Here is a 16,900-nt window from a genome sequence, read left to right on the forward strand (position 1 = left end):
GCGCTTAGATAAAATGCTGGGCAAGTCTCCTGTCTGGACTCCTGCTGCTCCAGATCAAGTGAGGCCCTCTTAGCCCAACCCCAGAGATCCAGGCTTTGTAAGCAGAGAGCAGCCCCCTTGCACCCACCCTGACCACAAGATGCACAGGAAAGGTAATCACTATAACAGAACACCATGTTCCTTCATGTTTCATCCCAGGAGACCATCCAGATGAAATTGGATCTGCCAGCAAAGCTGAAGACATCCCAAATTCTATTTTCTATTTTAATTTTGAGGACTACCCACTCCTAGAAAACTTGTCAAGAAACTGCACCATTCCTCAGGCTAGCATATTGGACCACCCAACATTTGCCCAGGCACTGCCCCTGGAGGAAAGATGCGAGAAATTCTTCCAAAAGAGGTAAAGTTCTGGGTCTCTGCACCGGGGGTGGTCTCTGGACCATGGAATAAGTAGTTTGCTTGATCATAAGATCCTTTTTGGCATTTAAACCCCACTCAGGTTGGAAGAAAAGGAGTAATAAATTCAGGCCGGTAGAAAAGAAAGGCTTCAAGCTGGTGTTTTCTTCCTGTCAAGGCTGTGTTTTTCTTGTTGCTTTTTCAATTCTTTTTTTTTTTTTTAAAGTAGATTTGGATTATCAGACATGATCATCTAAGACAGGGGTTGGCAAACGACAGCCGGATTTGGCCCACTGCCTGTTTTTGTGACTAGAATTTCACTGGAAAACACCACGCCCACTGCTTTATGTCTCATCTGCTTATGTAAGAGTTACAGAGGAGCTGAGCAGCTGCAGCAGAGACGCTATGACCCACAAAGCCTAAATCACTTCCTAGCTGGCCTTGTTGAGATGTTTGCCAGCCCCTTGTCTGAGCCCCCTTTCCTTTCTCCATCATCCATAGAAACCATTACGTGACACACCTCTCCTCTTTCCCCGTTTGTAACCCCCAGCTCCAGGGGGACTCTGCTTGTGTTTCTTCCTGCTATAAAAGCATCACTAATGGAACGCAGTCCATTCTGAGAAAGCAGGGGTCTCTCTTTTTTTTTTTTCATTTCATTTATTTACTTATTTATTTCTGGCTGCGCTGGGTCTTCCTTGCTGCACACGGGACTTTCTCTAGTTGCAGTGTGAGGGCTTCTCATTGCCGTGGCTTCTCTCGTGGTGGAGCACGGGCTGTAAGCACACGGGCTTCAGTAGTTGCAGTCCCGGGCTCTAGAGTGAGTGCTCAGTAGTTGAAGCCCGTGGGCTTAGTTGCTCTGAGGCATGTGGAATCTCCCCTGACCAGGGATCAAATCTGTGTCCCCTGCATTGGCAGGCAGATTCTTAACCACTGGATCACTGGATAAGTCCAGCTGGGGTCTCTTCTAATCCATCCACAACATTATATTGGATAATGAAGGATGTGTGATGTTTTTTCTTTGTATTTTTCCTATTTGCAACTTTTCTACCCAACATATGGATGTTTTTTGGAAAATTTCAAACAACGGCTTAAAAAAAAAAGTCAAGAGAATGAGGCTGGGCCATGGCTGTAGTGGGGCCATTTTCCTGGATTGAGGGAGCTTCCTGGTGCTCTTGCTTGATAAGGCTCAGAGAAGTTGTTTAATGAGCATGTTCCCCTTTCTGTCCTCTCTGTCTAACCCCCTCCTTTCACTGGCCTAGGAAGAGTGAGCCTTCCCACTTCACCCAACTGACTGCCCTCCCAGTGGGAAGGGACCAGAGGCCAGTGGCTCCAGCTCCGGGCAGCTCACCTCCTGCCTGGCAGCCGAGGACCTGAGCAACTCATGATGCCTTAGCCCCTGACTATTTCCTCCCTCAGTCAGGGTGCAGGTGGACATTACCACTCAGACATCTGCTTAACTAACCCTGCTTAGCCTGATAAGTTTGCTCCTCATATAACGCTACTACCCTAACAGAGTAATTACCCACTGAAAAAATGTTACTCATTATTTCTCAGTTTTATGTTGTTGTTCAGCTGCTCAGTTGTGTCTGACTCTGCAACCCCATGGACTGCAGCACACCAGCCTTCCCTGTCCTTCACCATCTCCCAGAGTTTGCTCAAACACATGTCCATTGAGTCGGTGATGCCATCCGGCCATCTCATTCTCTGTTGCCCCCTTCACCTTCTGGCCTCAATCTTCCCCAGCATCAGATTGTTTTCCAATGAGTCAGCTCTTAGCATCATGTGGCCGAAGTATTGAAGCTTCAGCTTCAGCATCAGTCCTTCCAATGAATATTCAGGGCTGATTTCCTTTAGGATTGACTGGTTGGATCTCCTTGCTGTCCAAGGGGCTCTGCAGAGTCTTCTCTAACACCACAGGTCAGAAGCATCAATTCTTCAGTGCTCAGCCTTCTACGCTTTATATATATATATGCACTTATAGAAATTTGGGAAACAGGACAATAAATGAACTTTAATTTCTTTATTAAATTAAATAATAATTTAATTATTATTTAAGTTAATATCACCCCAACACCCCAGATCCCAGCGCTGCCATTAATGCATCAGTACATTTCCTTAAGCTTTTATCATTAGCATTTTTACTATGTTGAGATCATGTTCACTTTTTTCGTCTGGCTTTATGTCACTCCAGAATACAACTTAATGACTTTTAATTTTAAGAAAACCTTCCTTGTTTCTTTGGTTTTTAATGTCTATGTACATAAATTTCCATAGGAAGGGTGTCTATAATATCCTTCCCCACTCCCCCATGGCTGGGTCTGCTCTCTTAAGAAGGCAGTCCTTTCTGCCCTGACCCCCTCCAGTCTCCAGAGACCCATCCTGGGCCCCATAGGGTATAGAAGGTGTTCCTCTATATCCCCTTCCCAACCGTGTCTCTTCCTTTATCAACACATCTTAGCTCCTAGGTCCCACACCCTAGCCCCTCCCCAGGAGCGACTGCAGAAGCGGAGTGGGGTGGAAGGGCTTGCCTCCCAGGGAACCTTCTGCTGGGAAGTGGGCCGGAGTCAGCATGGCTGACCAGGTGGGGGGCTGGGGGGCCAGGTGCAGGGCTCAGGGCTGAGCGAGCAGTGAGAGCTTGGGGAAGGGAAAAGCTCAGGGAAGTGCTCCCTCGGTCCAAGGACCCAGCAGGAGCCGGGAGGGGTTTGCATGGTGTGGTTGCGGCAGCTCAAGCTTGAAAGGGCGTTTACTTGCGCCTGATCACAGGATTTGGTCCCAGAGATAAATTAGGAAACACTGATTTAGACAAGGCATTTCCTGTTCCCTGGTGGCTCAGACAGTAAAGAATCTGCCTGCAGTGCAGGAGACCCAGGTTCAATCCCTGGGTCAGGAAGGTCCCCTGGAGAAGGGAATGGCAAACCCACTCCAGTACCCTTGCCTGAAAAATCCCATGGACAGAGGAGCCTGACAGGCTACATCCATAGCATCGCAAAGAGTCGGGCATGACTGAGCGACTGATGCCTCCACTTTCCCTGTTCTGCTTGCTCTGAGGTCTGACGTCTGGGGCTTTTCCAAAGAGTATCCTGCCTCCAATACTTTATTATGTTAAATAGACCTCAGTTTCGAAAAAAGTCGGTAAGCATTTATATTCCCACAACCTAGATTCTGTCATCAACATTTTACTCTCATTGTTTCTTGCACATAAATATGTTCAAGGATTTTAATCATTTTTTTGGTCTCTGTTTACTCCTTGTGACTGAAACAGTTTCCCTTGGCCCAAAAACTAGGTGAAACTTTAAGGCAATGGATTTATGCGGCAATAGATTCAGAGTTCCAACTTGAGATAGTCTGTCCAAAGTGTTTTTGCAAAACGTGCACTTGGGACTTTTATAAATAGCCAGTGTGAAACTGAAGCATGCCTTTTGGAATTGGGAAGAAGGCCAGTTAGCACCCAGTGCGCCACCGCCCGCCCCTCCCACAGGCCTGGCTTCTGTTCCCATCCCTCCTGGGCCTCCAGGGCACCATTCCCATCTGGTACCACTCCCTGATGTCAGGTCTGCCGTCTTGGCTGGATCAGACTTTTGATCACAAGACAGAAATTTTAGGACACAGGAAGCTGCTAGAAACAACCCCTTCACCCCTCTTTCTTCCCTCCATGCCCCCTTTATTCCCTGTAGCCAAGCAGAAGGTGGGCTTCTGGGCTGACCCAACAGTCCCATGTCCACAGAGCACACACTCCCTTGGCACGGGATTGGGCAGATCCCATGTGGACACCAGATGACATTTCCCTTGAGGGTGGAGGAAGAATACACCCACTGCCCCATCTTCATTGTCCCTAGGAGGGAAATTGTGGGCCCGTCCTAACCTTCCTTTGCCTTTCTTTTATTATTATTAATTGATTAATTAATATATTTATTTTACTTTGGCTGTGCTGGGTCTTTGTTGCTATACCCAGGCTTTCTTTAGCTGTCGTGAGTAGGGGCTTCTCTCCAGCTGCGGTGCACACAGGCTTTAGCTGCCCCGTGGCATGTGGAATCTCCCCAGACCAGGGATTGAATCCGTGTCCCCTGCATTGGCAGGCAAACTCTTAACTACTGCATCACCAGGGAAGTTCTGCTTTTCTCGAGAAACAGAGGGACAAACCTCTGGAAAATTATTTATAGACCCGTAGACCCCACATGTGCAGGCTGTAAGGCTACTGGAATTCAGAGGTCTTGCCTGAGGCCTTACAGATGTTCCGTCTGCTCTCCCACTTCGCAGATGGACAGCCCATATTTTTGGACGTTGGATGCACGCACATTGCTTCAAAACAATAGACTGCAGTCATATTTGTTAGGCCATCATGGGGAAGGAAAACCCTTTCTTTGCCTGATGGTGGAGGGAGGGTGTCTGGAGCTCCAGGGAGGGCTGTCCCCAGGGACAGTCAGTACCTAGCCTCAGGGGGCCAGGTATCCTCCCGGGTCCCTCCTTGCTGCTGAACACCGGCACTCAGCCCAAGGAAAGGGCACTGGTGCCACGGGAGCCACCCGCCCAGCTTCCACGTGCTCCCCACACCTCTGCGGTGCCCTTGGTGGATAAACTTGCCTCCCACTTCCCAGAGCACCCAGGACCTTGGTTGCCCTCTCACCCCAGTCACCCCCACCCCCACACCCCATCTCCCTCCTGATTCAGAGAAAGCGGCCTCCTGCTCATACCCACGGCTATCTCCTCCCCCAGGTACCCAGACCTTCTTGTCCATTGGGCCGGTGACCTCTTCCCTCCATTTTCTTAGTCACAGGCATGTGTCCCCACTGCATTCCCGAGTTAGGAAACAAGCCATCGCCTTCCCAGTTCTGAGCCGCCTTATTCCTCTTCCACCCAGAGCCCAGCTCCCAGTGACTACACCCCACTCCTGAAGCCCTCTTCCCCCATCTGCGCCCTGGCCCACTACAGACTCCACCACGGGGGTCACTCTGGCCCCATTTCTCAGCCAACATCCTCCCACAGTCATTTTTGTGAGTTTTTCCTAGTATTTCTGTGGGATAAATTGGAGGTGGGCTTTCAGAGTTACAAGGGAGGTACGTCTGAAAGGGCAGATTCACCCTGCGTCCTTAACCCCCTCCCCAGACTGGCCAAGAAATGAGGGACAAAACTCATAGTTTGTAACTAATTTAATTTGGAAATTAAGGAGGTTGAGCATCTTTATGTTATATCTATTCTATGTTTCTCTGTCTCCTTCTGCAAATTGACCTGGCTCTTTTTCTCATGGCTGAGTTCTTTTTATTTATGTATATGGCTCTGCCAGGTCTTAATTGTGGCACATGGGATCTGGTTCTCTGACCAGGGATCGAACACAGGCCCCCTGCACTTGGTGCGGGAAGTCTTAGCCACTGGGCCACGAAGGAAGTCCTCATTTTCTTTTGATTTTAAAGAGTTCTTTGTTAATACCTTGTAAATCATTTTGCCTGATTTGTCTTTCAGTTCAGTTCAGTTCAGTTCAGTCGCTCAGTCGTGTCCGACTCTTTGCGACCCCATGAATCGCAGCACACCAGGCCTCCCTGTCCATCACCAACTCCCGGAGTTCACTCAGACTCACGTCCATCAAGTCAGTGATGCCATCCAGCCATCTCATCCTCTGTCGTCCCCTTCTCCTCCTGCCCCCAATCAGGGGGCAGCATCAGAGTCTTTTTCCCTCCCAGCATCAGAGTCTTTTCCAATGAGTCAACTCTTCTGATGAGGTGGCCAAAGTACTGGAGTTTCAGCTTTAGCATCATTCCTTCTAAAGAAATCCCAGGGTTGATCTCCTTCAGAATGGACTGGTTGGCTCTCTTTGCAGTCCAAGGGACTCTCAAGAGTCTTCTCCAACACCACAGTTCAAAAGCATCAATTCTTCAGCACTCAGCCTTCTTCACAGTCCAACTCTCACATCCATACATGACCACTGGAAAAACCATAGCCTTGATTAGACAGACCTTAGTCGGCAAAGTAATGTCTCTGCTTTTGAATATACTATCTAGGTTGGTCATAACTTTTCTTCCAAGGAGTAAGCGTCTTTTAATTTCATGGCTGCAGTCGCCATCTGCAGTGATTTTGGAGCCCCCCCAAATAAAGTCTGACACTGTTTCCACTGTTTCCTCATCTATTTCCCATGAAGTGATGGGACCGGATGCCATGATCTTCGTTTTCTGAATGTTGAGCTTCAGGCCAACTTTTTCACTCTCCTCTTTCACTTTCATCAAGAGGCTTTTTAGTTCCTCTTTACTTTCTGCCATAAGGGTGGTGTCATCTGCATATCTGAGGTTATTGATATTTCTCCCGGCAACCTTGATTCCAGCTTGTGTTTCTTCCAGTCCAGCGTTTCTCATGATGTTGGTTAGGAGTAATTTTGGTTGCCTGTTTAGCCAAACAGAAGTTGTGGAGTGAGATGTTTCCCCTTCTTCCCTCAGGCTTTGCTGATGGGTGGTATGTAACTGAATCACTTTGCTGTTCAGCAGTAATTCACACAACATTGTAGATCAACTATTCTTCAGTTTTAAAAAATGAAAAGAATTAACCTTTCCTGAGCACCTGCTGTGTACCAGGTACTATGCTAAGTAGTTTGAGGCCCATCTTGTTTCTTACTATGGTTAACTTTATCCCCACAGTACAGCCAGGAAGCTAAGACTGACAGGTCAAGTCGCCTGTCCAGGGTCACCAGGTTCTAAGTGAAGGAGCTGGGTTTGCACATGAGCTGTGAGGGGCCAAGGCCTGCACACCTTCTGCCTGCCCCCTGCCCACCAACTCCCACACACACCCCACGCACAGGAACTGAAAACTCCAAGGGTCGTCAATAGGGAAAGAGAAAGAGGCAGATCTGAGTGTTGCCAGGAAGCAACCGCCAGGATACATTTTCAGTGAAAAAGGCAGACAGTGTGCTGCACTCTTCCTTTTAAGTTTAAAACGAGAGATGATATGCATGTCTGTACTTGTGTGTCTGAACAGTTTTCAAGGATTTACAAGGAGCCATTCATTACAGTTTCTTCAGGAACAGAAAATAAGGGTCTGAGGTGAAAAGGAGGTTTACTTTTAATTGTATACCCACTTTTGAATCCTTTGCTTTTTTTTTTTTTTAAAGCAAAGCATAGGTTACTTACATTAAAAAAAAAAAAAATGCTTGAATGCACTGAGTACCAGACATCTCCGTGTGGCTGCCCCACTGGCAGAGCCGCAGAACATACCCACACCTGTGGTCCTTGTCTTCCCCCCAGAAGTGTCCCTCTTCCCATTTTCTCTAAGCTTTTAGACGTTGTCCGCTCACTCAGGCGCCCAAGGTGGCGCCCTCCCCAGAAGGAAGGCCAGCTCTCTCCCACCTGCTCCCCGTGGCCAGCTCTGCATGCAGCCTGAAGGGTGACCTGGGCTCTCTGATTCTGCCACACTGTTTTTAAAGACTCAGCTCCGAAATCTTATCCTCTGGGAGCACTCCCCAGGCAGGAGGTGCTCTCCTCTACAGCTCTCTTCTATTGCTTCTAACTGCCTCCTGTTACGAATGTTCTTTTCCTCTCGTCACCTCACTAAACTGGGCTTCCCAGGTGGTGCTAGTGGTAAAGAATCTGCCTGCCAATGCGGGAGACAGCAAGAGACAAGAGTTTGATCCCTGGATCAGGAAGATCCCCTGGAGTAGGAAATGGCAACCCATTCCAATATTCTTGCCTGGGAAATTCCATGGACAGAGGAGCCTGAAGGGCTAACAGTCCATGGGGTCGCAAAGAGTCGGACACGACTTAGTGACTGATCACCTCACTAAACTGTGGTCGGGGAGAGGGCAGCCGTTTTAGTCACTTTGATCTTTCCAACACTTCCCCCAGTGCTGGTCACTAGTACGTGCTCAAGAAATGTGACACGTAATTAGTGGCATTCGGATGTATTTAACGTTGGTCCTGCAAATAGACTTTTAGATCATAAATTCACCTTCCATCTCTCCCATTATTCCTTCTGCAAAGCTGATTCAGGTACCTTCTGTGCACCAGGCTGAGTCCTGAGAACACAGACAGGAAGCAGACATGTCTGTCATCTGGGGAGTTTCTCATATCAGCCCAGGGTGGTCAGGGTCTGCCCTGGGGATCTAGAAGCCCTGGGTGGGGGGTGGGGTGGGGGGGAATAGGGAGTGGGGGGACGCAGTACAAAGCTGGTTCCTCTCATCAACGGCCTGTCCCACAGTATTCAGAACCTGGCGAAGTACAAGGTGAAAGAGGAAGAGCACTGGACCCGGCTGGAGAGGTATTCCTTGCTTCTCCAAAATGAGGACCTTAAGAAGTGATCGGGCTGCGACCCTAGGCTCCGAAGAGGTTGGCAGCAGGCAGGCTTTGCCCTGAACTCTCTGAGATCAAGAGACAAGACAAAGGGCTGCAGCTCAGTAGGCCTCAGGGGCCTGCCTTGCAGTCTGGGACCTCTGCAAGCCAGCAAGGGGAGAGACATGATTTCGGGGTGGTGGGGTTGGGGGGGACCTTCAACCTATAAGCCACTTGTCAGAATGCTCAGGAGAGCAGATGTCACCTAAATAAACAGCGATATTGTTTCCAGACTCCAAAGCTGCTGTGGTGTGTATCCTTCGTTCCCACTCAGTCCAGACCCCCAGCAGGCCCCAGACAATGAGGTCAGCCAGAGTCCCAGGCCTGGTGAGGACCGTTTGCCTCATAGGCCCACAAGGAGAGCAGAAGCCACTCTGCTCAAATAAGCAAGACACCCAGTCCACCGGGCTCTGTATGGCCCCTTTTTCTCTTGGCCCACTTGTTTGCCCTCTCTTTGCTGTTTCATAACCTTTGTGGAATCGCTCTGGAGAGGCTGAGGCTCAGAGTGGTTGATTGCCTGAGGTCACACAGGTGTGAGAGGCAAAGAGGGTGCACGCAGGAATTTTGCCACTGCTGCCTCTTGTCTGCTGCCTGGGAACCCTAGAGGAGACTTAGGGGGCTGGGGGCCCAGGAGGGAGGCGCAGAGGTACCTTTTTCTTTTCTAGAAACTGCACTTCCCAGGAAAATTGGGTGGAGTCAGTCCCCTGCCGCTCAAAGCTTAGGCCTGCCTCTCTGAGGACACCGTGTGGTGTCTTTGAGAACTGCAGGTGGTTAGTGCGCCCCAGCCTCTCCCAAGGCTGAATGCTTGCGTGGTTTGTGACCAACCTAGACATCATATTAAAAAGCAGAAACATTACTTTGTCACCAAAGGTCTGTCTAGTCAAGGCTATGGTTTTTCCAGTAGTCATGTATGGATGTGAGAGTTGGACTATAAAGAAAGTTGAACGCCAAAGAATTGATGCTTTTGAACTGTGGTGTTGGAGAAGACTCTTGAGAGTCCCTTGGACTGCAAGCAGATCCAACCAGTCAATCCTAAAGGAAATCAGTCCTGAATATTCACTGGAAGGACTGATGTTGAAGCTGAAACTCCAATACTTTGGCCACCTGATGTGAAGAACTCACTCATCTGAAAGGACCCTGATGCTGGAAAAGTTTGAAGATGGGAGGGGAAGGGGACAACAGAGGATGAAATGGTTGGATGGCATCACTGACTCAATGGACATGAATTTGAGTTGGTGATGGACAGGGAGGCCTGGTGTGCTGTAGTCCATGGGGTCACAAAGAGTCGGACACGACTGAGTGACTGAACGGAACTGAACTGTTTCTGTGTCCCCATCCACCTTCTCCCCTGAGTCATACACAATCTTTGTTGGCATGACCCCTACCTCATGGCAGGGGACATGACACCTGACTAGTTGAATGCCCCCTGGATGAAGAGATCCCCACCCGAGACACTCTGCCACTCGCCATCCTCACCATGAGAATGAAAACACAGCAGGAAAAAAACCCACAAAAACAGAACGCTCTACAGTACCCTTTTCCTCTACACAGTAGGCATGGTGGCTGGCAGGTCTCTCTGGGATGAGGAAGGAAAATTTAGGATGATCGTCTTGGCTTTACACGCCACCTAAATGTGACGGGGAACTGACATTTACTGACATTTACAGGGCATCTACCGGGGTCTCTGTATTTTAGATAAAAGCCTTAAGTCACTTTGTGAAATGTAAGTATGATTATCCCCATCTAACAAAGAGGGAAATTGAGACTGCAGTCAAGACTTGGAACAATCTTATCAAATCCTGGTGGACTTTTTCAACAGCAAAAGTCAGAAACCCAACTCAAACTAACTTCAGCAACAAGGAGAATTTGTTGGCTCATGGAGTGTAAAAGTCTAGACATAATGCTTTCCATGTGGTTGCCCCCAGGTCAGGTTGTTTATTTTTGTTTTGTTTTCGTATCTATTTTTCTTTATTTACTTATTTGGCTACACCAGGTCTTAGTTTCAGCATGCAGGATCTAGTTCCCTGACCAGGGATTGAACCTGGGTCCCCTGCATTGGGAGCATAGAGTCTAAGCTACTGGACCACCAGGGAAGTCCCCACCCCCCAGTTTTGATTCCCTTTTTCAGGTAGGCCCTTCTGCTTGGGTGGCAAAATGACCACTAACAGCACCCACAGTGACTGTCCCTTTTTCAGTGGTTCCAGCAAAGTCCTGAGCCTGCTCCTCACTGGCCTGCACGTGGTCACGTCCTTGAACCACTCACTGTGATGACCATTTAAACCTGCACACGTGCCCATCTCTAGAGGGGCATGGAGGTCATGGCCACCCGAACTAAGGAAGGGAGAGCAGCATCTACAAAATACGGCTGTCTCATGGGAGCAATACATGTGGTCAGCAGGCAGTGGCAGGTCCCTGCCGGTGATGGCACTGGTGGCCCATGTGCTTTAGGAGCTTTATTTCAGACCCCTCAACACACATACATACTACTTGCTTGACAGGCTACAGCAAAGCCCAGATCTGTTGCATACCACTCACCAGTGTCACCACCCAATGAACAGGTACACTTTGTTGTTGTTTAGTCGCTCAGTCATGTCCGACTTTTTGAGACCCCATGGACTGTACCCTGCCAGGCTCCTCTATCCATGGGGATTCTCCAGGCAAAGATAGTGGAGTGGGTTGCCATGTCCTTCTCCAGGGGATTTTCTCAGGCCATGTCTCTTGCATCTCCTGCATTGGCTGGTGGGTTCTTTACCACCGCAGCACCTGGGAAGCCGCAACCAGGCATACTAGCTCTGCGAAAATTTCCTTGCTCTTTTCCTGTGCTCCAGTGTCCTCATCTGTGGAATAGCTACAGGTGCCCCACCACCTGCCCAGCTTGCCTGTGGATCTGAGGCTAAAATGACTTGAAATTAGGTGTTGGATTTATTTTTTTAAAACATTTTATTTTTTAGCAATGTATATAAATAGCATTCTCCTTTAACCTTTTGACCTTTCCTCAGGGCATGTGCAATTCTATCTAGGTTCCTGAACCTGGATGGAACCCGCATTGGAAGCCTGGAGTCTTAACCACCAGGGAAGCGCCCCCAGTTGGTGAATTTAAAGCCTTAAACACGGGCCCGGCTCGTCTGGTTGCTCCGTATATATGTGCTTCTCCACCATGACAGTTCTGACCCCTGGGAGCTGCGAGGGCGGCCAGCGGCGACAAGAGCCGGGCAGGATCCGCCGCTGATGCCATCCTCCCCACCCCCCTCCCCACGCCCACCCCACTTCCAGCAGGCCTGCGCGCAGCCCGCTCCGGACCAGCCCCCCACGGTGAGGGGACGCGCCACCCAGCGTGTCTGTCCCTGCTCAGCTGTCGCATAGGCGATGCGCCCGCGGGGAAGCACACCGGCCCCGGAGTCACACCCAGGTCCCAGTCTCAACGCGGCCCCTGATCGTCCTCAACTTCCCATCCTCCAAACGGCCGCGCTAACGGCTTAGCTCAACAGGTTAGCAGAGAACTGACAGCGCGCCCTCGCCCAGGGCTCACCTACCTGGGAGCCGCTCTCTGCCCTCCTCCCGGTGGGTGCGAGCGGGGCCCCCCAGGAAGGGAGTGGGGTGCGGGAGGGGTGGGAGGCGCCCCTTCCCATCTCCAGCCCTCTTATTAGCGGGGACGTGTTAATGGAAATTCACACCCAGGTGCTAATAAACAGTGGGCCGCTCCTGGGCTGGAGAGCGAGGGGAGGCGCACCCCAGGGGAGGGGGCTGGCCGATGAGCCCCACTTATCTATGAAAAGACTTGCTAATAACTTTAATTCCCCATCCTAAACCACGGGGCCTTTACTATGCAAATAGATTTTTCTAAACTGGGCAGGGTCCTGGAGAAGACTTCCCACTCAGTTCCTTAGGGCCCTGGGAGGGAAGAGAGAGTTGGGGGCGGAGGCGCGGGAAAGGGGGCGGATCAGTGAAGGTGTGAGGTCCCGCCCCCTGCAGGGCCTCTGCTTTTGGATCCCACTCCCTACAACCAAATGCTGGCGAGGGTGCGCCAGGACTCCTGAATTACACACGGTGACCCCCACCCCACTCTGAGTTACTGCCCCTCCTGGCCTGGGCCAGAGCATTGGGAATGATCTCTGAAGTGGTTTCAAAACAAATCAATATCAACCTATAAACAGATAAACGGTGCTACACGCATGCAGTGGAATATTACTGAGCAAAAAATATAAATGAAGTACTGATACACGAGAAAATACGATGCTTTCATTCATATGAAAGTCCAGAATAGGCAAATCTGTAGAGCTAGAAGAAAGCAGATGAGTGGGCTGGGCTGGAGAAGAGCGGGATGGAGTAACAGGGAATCACTGCTAAATGGTTACAGGGTCTCTTTTGAGGGGTAGTAAAAATGACCCAAAATAAGACAGTGGTGATGGTTACCTAACTATGAATATACTAAGACCATTGAATTATGTACTTGAATGCATTTCATGGTATAAATTGTATCTCAATAAAGGTATTTTTTAAAAATGCCAAGGTCAGTATTTCAAAGACGCTTGAGGCGGGCAGAGGAGGAGAACTGAGCATTCATAGACGGCTGAGAGACCCCTTACCCCACCTCACCAACCCCCAGGCTTGACTGCTCACCAGACCCCCGGACTGAACCCAGGTTTCCCCTTCCCCCATACAGCATTTCCCTCATCTGAATCCAAGCCTAGATCCAGGTCAGTTCTGTGGATCTGGATACAACCGATGGACCTCTCATCTTGGCCTGAGCCAGGCCTCTGGGAGGTCACAGCTATTTAAAATTGGGACTGACCCACCTGTGTTATGTCCCTAAACATGGGAGAGAAACCACAGTGAAGGGAGATGGGAGAATCCCAGGGTCTAGGCCTTGATGCTCCAGCACAAGGGCAGTAGACTCATGCAGTGAGCCCTTGGAGCTGGCGTCCTGTCAGACCCCAGAAAGAATGGAGCAGGCAAAACCCAACCAGGCCCGAGAGCTCGGATTCTGGAAGTCATATCTGGGTTTGAGTGCTGATCCTTGGTTTATCCTTCTGCAAAATAATTACTTAGGAATAAAATGTGTAAAGACCCGGTGCACAGTAAGTATGCACTAATGAACGCATTTTCTACAGAGATACTTGGTTTTATCCAGGTTCAAAGAAAAGGTGGACAGACTCAGCTTGCGGCCGCTTTCTCAAATGAAACCCCGCCCCCTTCAGGAGGGCCCATCGGGAATAAGGGGGTGCTAAAACGGGGCTGGGGGCAAGGAGGAAGGGGTCTGAGGCTGTGTGCTTTGGGGACTCCCAAATCCCTGACGTCCTTTGGAGGAGGGGAGGGAAGCTTTGTGTCCCTGTGAAGGAAGAACTTGCCAACTGACACCAGCACAGAGTTTATTCACAAATAAATAAATACATACTAGGCAGACCTCCTGCCTGTCTCCAAGTGTCTACCCTCTGAGTCCCTCCATCGCGGGAGGGGTTGCAGAAGTCCGTCCTAGGTGGGGACCGGCTCTCACTTTCAGCGATGCCCATGCCGGTATCTCCGGTGCCCTCTTTCAGGAAAGGGAGTCTGGAGAAGGACCGCTTCGAAGGCGCGGAGGCCAAAAAGGCGTCGGTGCTCACAGAATTGGGCGCCAGATGTTCGCCGTCACTTCAACTTCTCAGGCCGGCGGCCACTCCAGGGGCAAGAGGGGCATCGAGGTCTCCAGCAGGGCCAGTACGTCGCCGGGAAAGAGCTGGAGGAGACAGGAGACAGCCTGGTCCTCAGCGTGAGGCCGCCGAGCCTGGGTGTCCGCGCTCGCTAGCTCCGCTCTCGGGGGGCCTTCGGCGTCCCCAGTGTCCCCCTCCCTCCCCTCGCCGCTCGGGCGCCCCGCGCACGCCAACCGTGTTGCTCCAGAGAGGGAGCAGGCGAGCCGGACCGCCGGTGGGGGAGCCCCACAGGGGCTGGTCCCCGGAGTGTGAGGTGGGGATATGAGACGGTAGGTAGTGCCACCCCACGACGGCGCTGAGCCGGGAGGGAGTTCCGCGCGAAGGAGGGCGATACTAACCGGGGATGAGGGGCTCGGCTCCATCGCCGGTCCTTCCGGGCACGCCGCCCCGCGGTCGTAAAGCACCGGAGGGTCGCGCAGCTCGGGCGCTGCCAGGGCTCCGGGGCGGGCGGGCGGGGACCCCCAGGACACCGCGGCGCCGGCGGCCGGGCCGGAGCAGCAGCCTCGCGTCTGTGCCTCCGCGGGGCCGCCGTCGGGGCACAGCGCGCAGCCCCGAGGGGGCGCCGCGTCGCCGCGTTGCCGGCGCCGGCGCTGCAGGCTGTCCTCGCTGAGGCCCAGCACGGCCGACAGGTGTCCGATGTAGCGGATGGCCAGGCGCAGCGTCTCGATCTTGGTCAGGCTCTGGCCGACGGGCGCCACGGATGGAGGCAGGAAGCGGCGCAGCTCGTGGAGGGCGCGGGCGAGCGTGCGCATGCGCAGCTTCTCGCGCTCGCTGGCGCTCTGCCGCTGCCCGGCGCCCAGGCGGCCTCCCCGCGCGCCTCGCCTCCCAGCTGCAGGGGCGCGGAGGGCGGCGCGGGTGGCCGAGCTCCTGGGGCTCGGCACGGGGCTGCAGGCCGGGACGCTGCCCCAAGAGTCCGGGGACGAAGCGGGGGAGCAGCCGCAGTCCGCGTCTGCGGCCGGCGGCGGCTGAGCTGGGCCCCAGCCTGCCGCGAGCATCCAGGACTCAGAGAGCGGAGGGCACAGGGACTGGGCCATGGCAGCGGCGGCGTGTCTGGGGGCCAGCGGCCGGCGACTGCTTTATCCCCGAGCCCCGAAGTGTGAAGTGGCCTCTTCCAGGCCGCATCAGCACTTCAAAGGGGGCTCGGGGGCCTGGCGGGGGCGGGGCTTGACCCTTTGAACCAACGTCGGGGTGGGGGTTGCGGGGGGGCGAAGGTGTCGGCCTGTTGGCTGCGCCAGGTTGGCCCCACCTGGGCCCTCGCATGGACACCTGACCCGGACACTCCGGCCTTCTGCTCGCGCCAGTGGCAGGCGCTGTCCAGGGTGTTGGACCAGCTCAGCAGGCTAAAGGAAGCCAGGTCAGGGAACTGCAAGTTCTGGTACCTAGGTTTGGGGCTGCCTTCTTGTTTTCTTGAGGGTTTTCCTGGTGGCTCAGCAGTAAAGAATCTGCCTGCCAATGCAAGAGACATGGGTTCGATCCCTGGTCCAGGAAGATCCCACACGCCTCGGAGTAACTAAGCTCAGTGCACCACATCTATTGTGCCTGTGCTCCAGATAGAGCCCGGGAGCGGCAACTACTGAAGCCCCCGCGCACCCTAGAGCCGGGGCTCTGCAACAAGAGAAGCCGCCGCAATGAGAAGAGCCCACGCAGCAACCAAGACCCAGCACAGCCAGAAATAAATAAATGCTTAAAAAAAAGTTTTATTTAGCCTTCGTTTCCAGTTTGTATAATGGGGGAGAAGGAAATGGCAACCCACTCCAGTATTCTTTCCTGGAGACTCCCATGGACAGAGGAGCGTGGCAGGTTAATACAGCCCATGGGGTGGCACAGAGTCGGACATGACTGAGTGACTAACAGGCACACTGTGGCAGCAAGTCCCTGGACTCCTGTAGAGGCCAGGAGGGAGTGGAGCCCTGACTGCACGTTCCTCCTCCAGGGCAGACTGGTCCTGGGTGCAGCCTTCCCTGGTGGTGGTGAGTGGGAGAGATGAAGCTATCCTAGGTAAATCCAGCAAGCTGGCAGGATCTGGGCAGGCTGGTGAACCATCTGAGCTGGAGGAGAGGAGCCCTGCTGCCCTCTAGGACACCCTCAGCCTGGCAGGGTCAAGGGCTTGGCCTGTTGCCACAGCTGCCACCTCTGGCCTTTAGCTGGTATCCCACCACTTTGGGGCAGGTATAACGGGTTTTGCCAATGAAATGTGAGTGACAATGACACAGAAAAAGCACTTAAGAAAATTCAGAGTAATTCCCTGGTGGTCCAGTGGTTAGGACTCAGCACTCTTACTGCAGGGACCCCAGGTTCTATCCCTCATCAGGAAATAAGATCCCACAAGCCACAGCATGGCAAAAAACAAAAAACAAAAAACACCCCTTCATGATAAAACTTTTCAGCAAATTTAGGCTAAAGGAGAACTTTCTCAGTCTGATGAAAGGCATCCTCAGGGAACCTACAGCTCACAGCATACTAAATAGGGAAAGACTGAAAGATTTCCTTCAAAACTCAGAACAAGGCGAGGAT

General features: G+C 52.0%; 2 protein-coding genes across 3 annotated transcripts in view; one reads left to right on the forward strand and one right to left on the reverse strand.

The window, feature by feature from the left end:
* Positions 1-8,668, forward strand: part of WDR93 (WD repeat domain 93) — a 39,086-nt gene extending 30,418 nt beyond the window's left edge. For both annotated transcript variants that reach the window (XM_068991443.1, XM_068991444.1), the window contains exons 16-17: positions 199-400; positions 8,569-8,668. In XM_068991443.1, coding sequence (XP_068847544.1) covers positions 199-400; positions 8,569-8,668 — 302 coding nt within the window. The remainder of the gene's footprint in view (positions 1-198; positions 401-8,568) is intronic.
* A 5,669-nt stretch (positions 8,669-14,337) lies between these two features.
* Positions 14,338-15,420, reverse strand: MESP1 (mesoderm posterior bHLH transcription factor 1). Its single transcript, XM_068991563.1, has 2 exons — positions 14,725-15,420; positions 14,338-14,412 (listed from the first exon to the last, which is right to left on the reverse strand). Exons 1-2 carry the CDS (start codon positions 15,418-15,420, stop codon positions 14,338-14,340), a joined length of 771 nt encoding a protein of 256 aa, XP_068847664.1.
* Positions 15,421-16,900: the final 1,480 nt, after the last annotated feature.

Source organism: Capricornis sumatraensis, chromosome 19 (assembly GCF_032405125.1).
Source record: "Capricornis sumatraensis isolate serow.1 chromosome 19, serow.2, whole genome shotgun sequence".
NCBI classification, from domain to species: Eukaryota; Metazoa; Chordata; class Mammalia; order Artiodactyla; family Bovidae; genus Capricornis; species Capricornis sumatraensis.

Coding starts and splice junctions, on each gene's coding strand:
- MESP1 (XM_068991563.1), bottom strand. CDS start 15,420: ATGGCCCAGTCCCTGTGCCCTCCGCTCTCTGAGTCCTGGATGCTCGCG. Junction 14,413..14,724: donor AGCCGAGCCCCTCATCCCCG/GTTAGTATCGCC, acceptor TGTCTCCTCCAG/CTCTTTCCCGGCGACGTACT.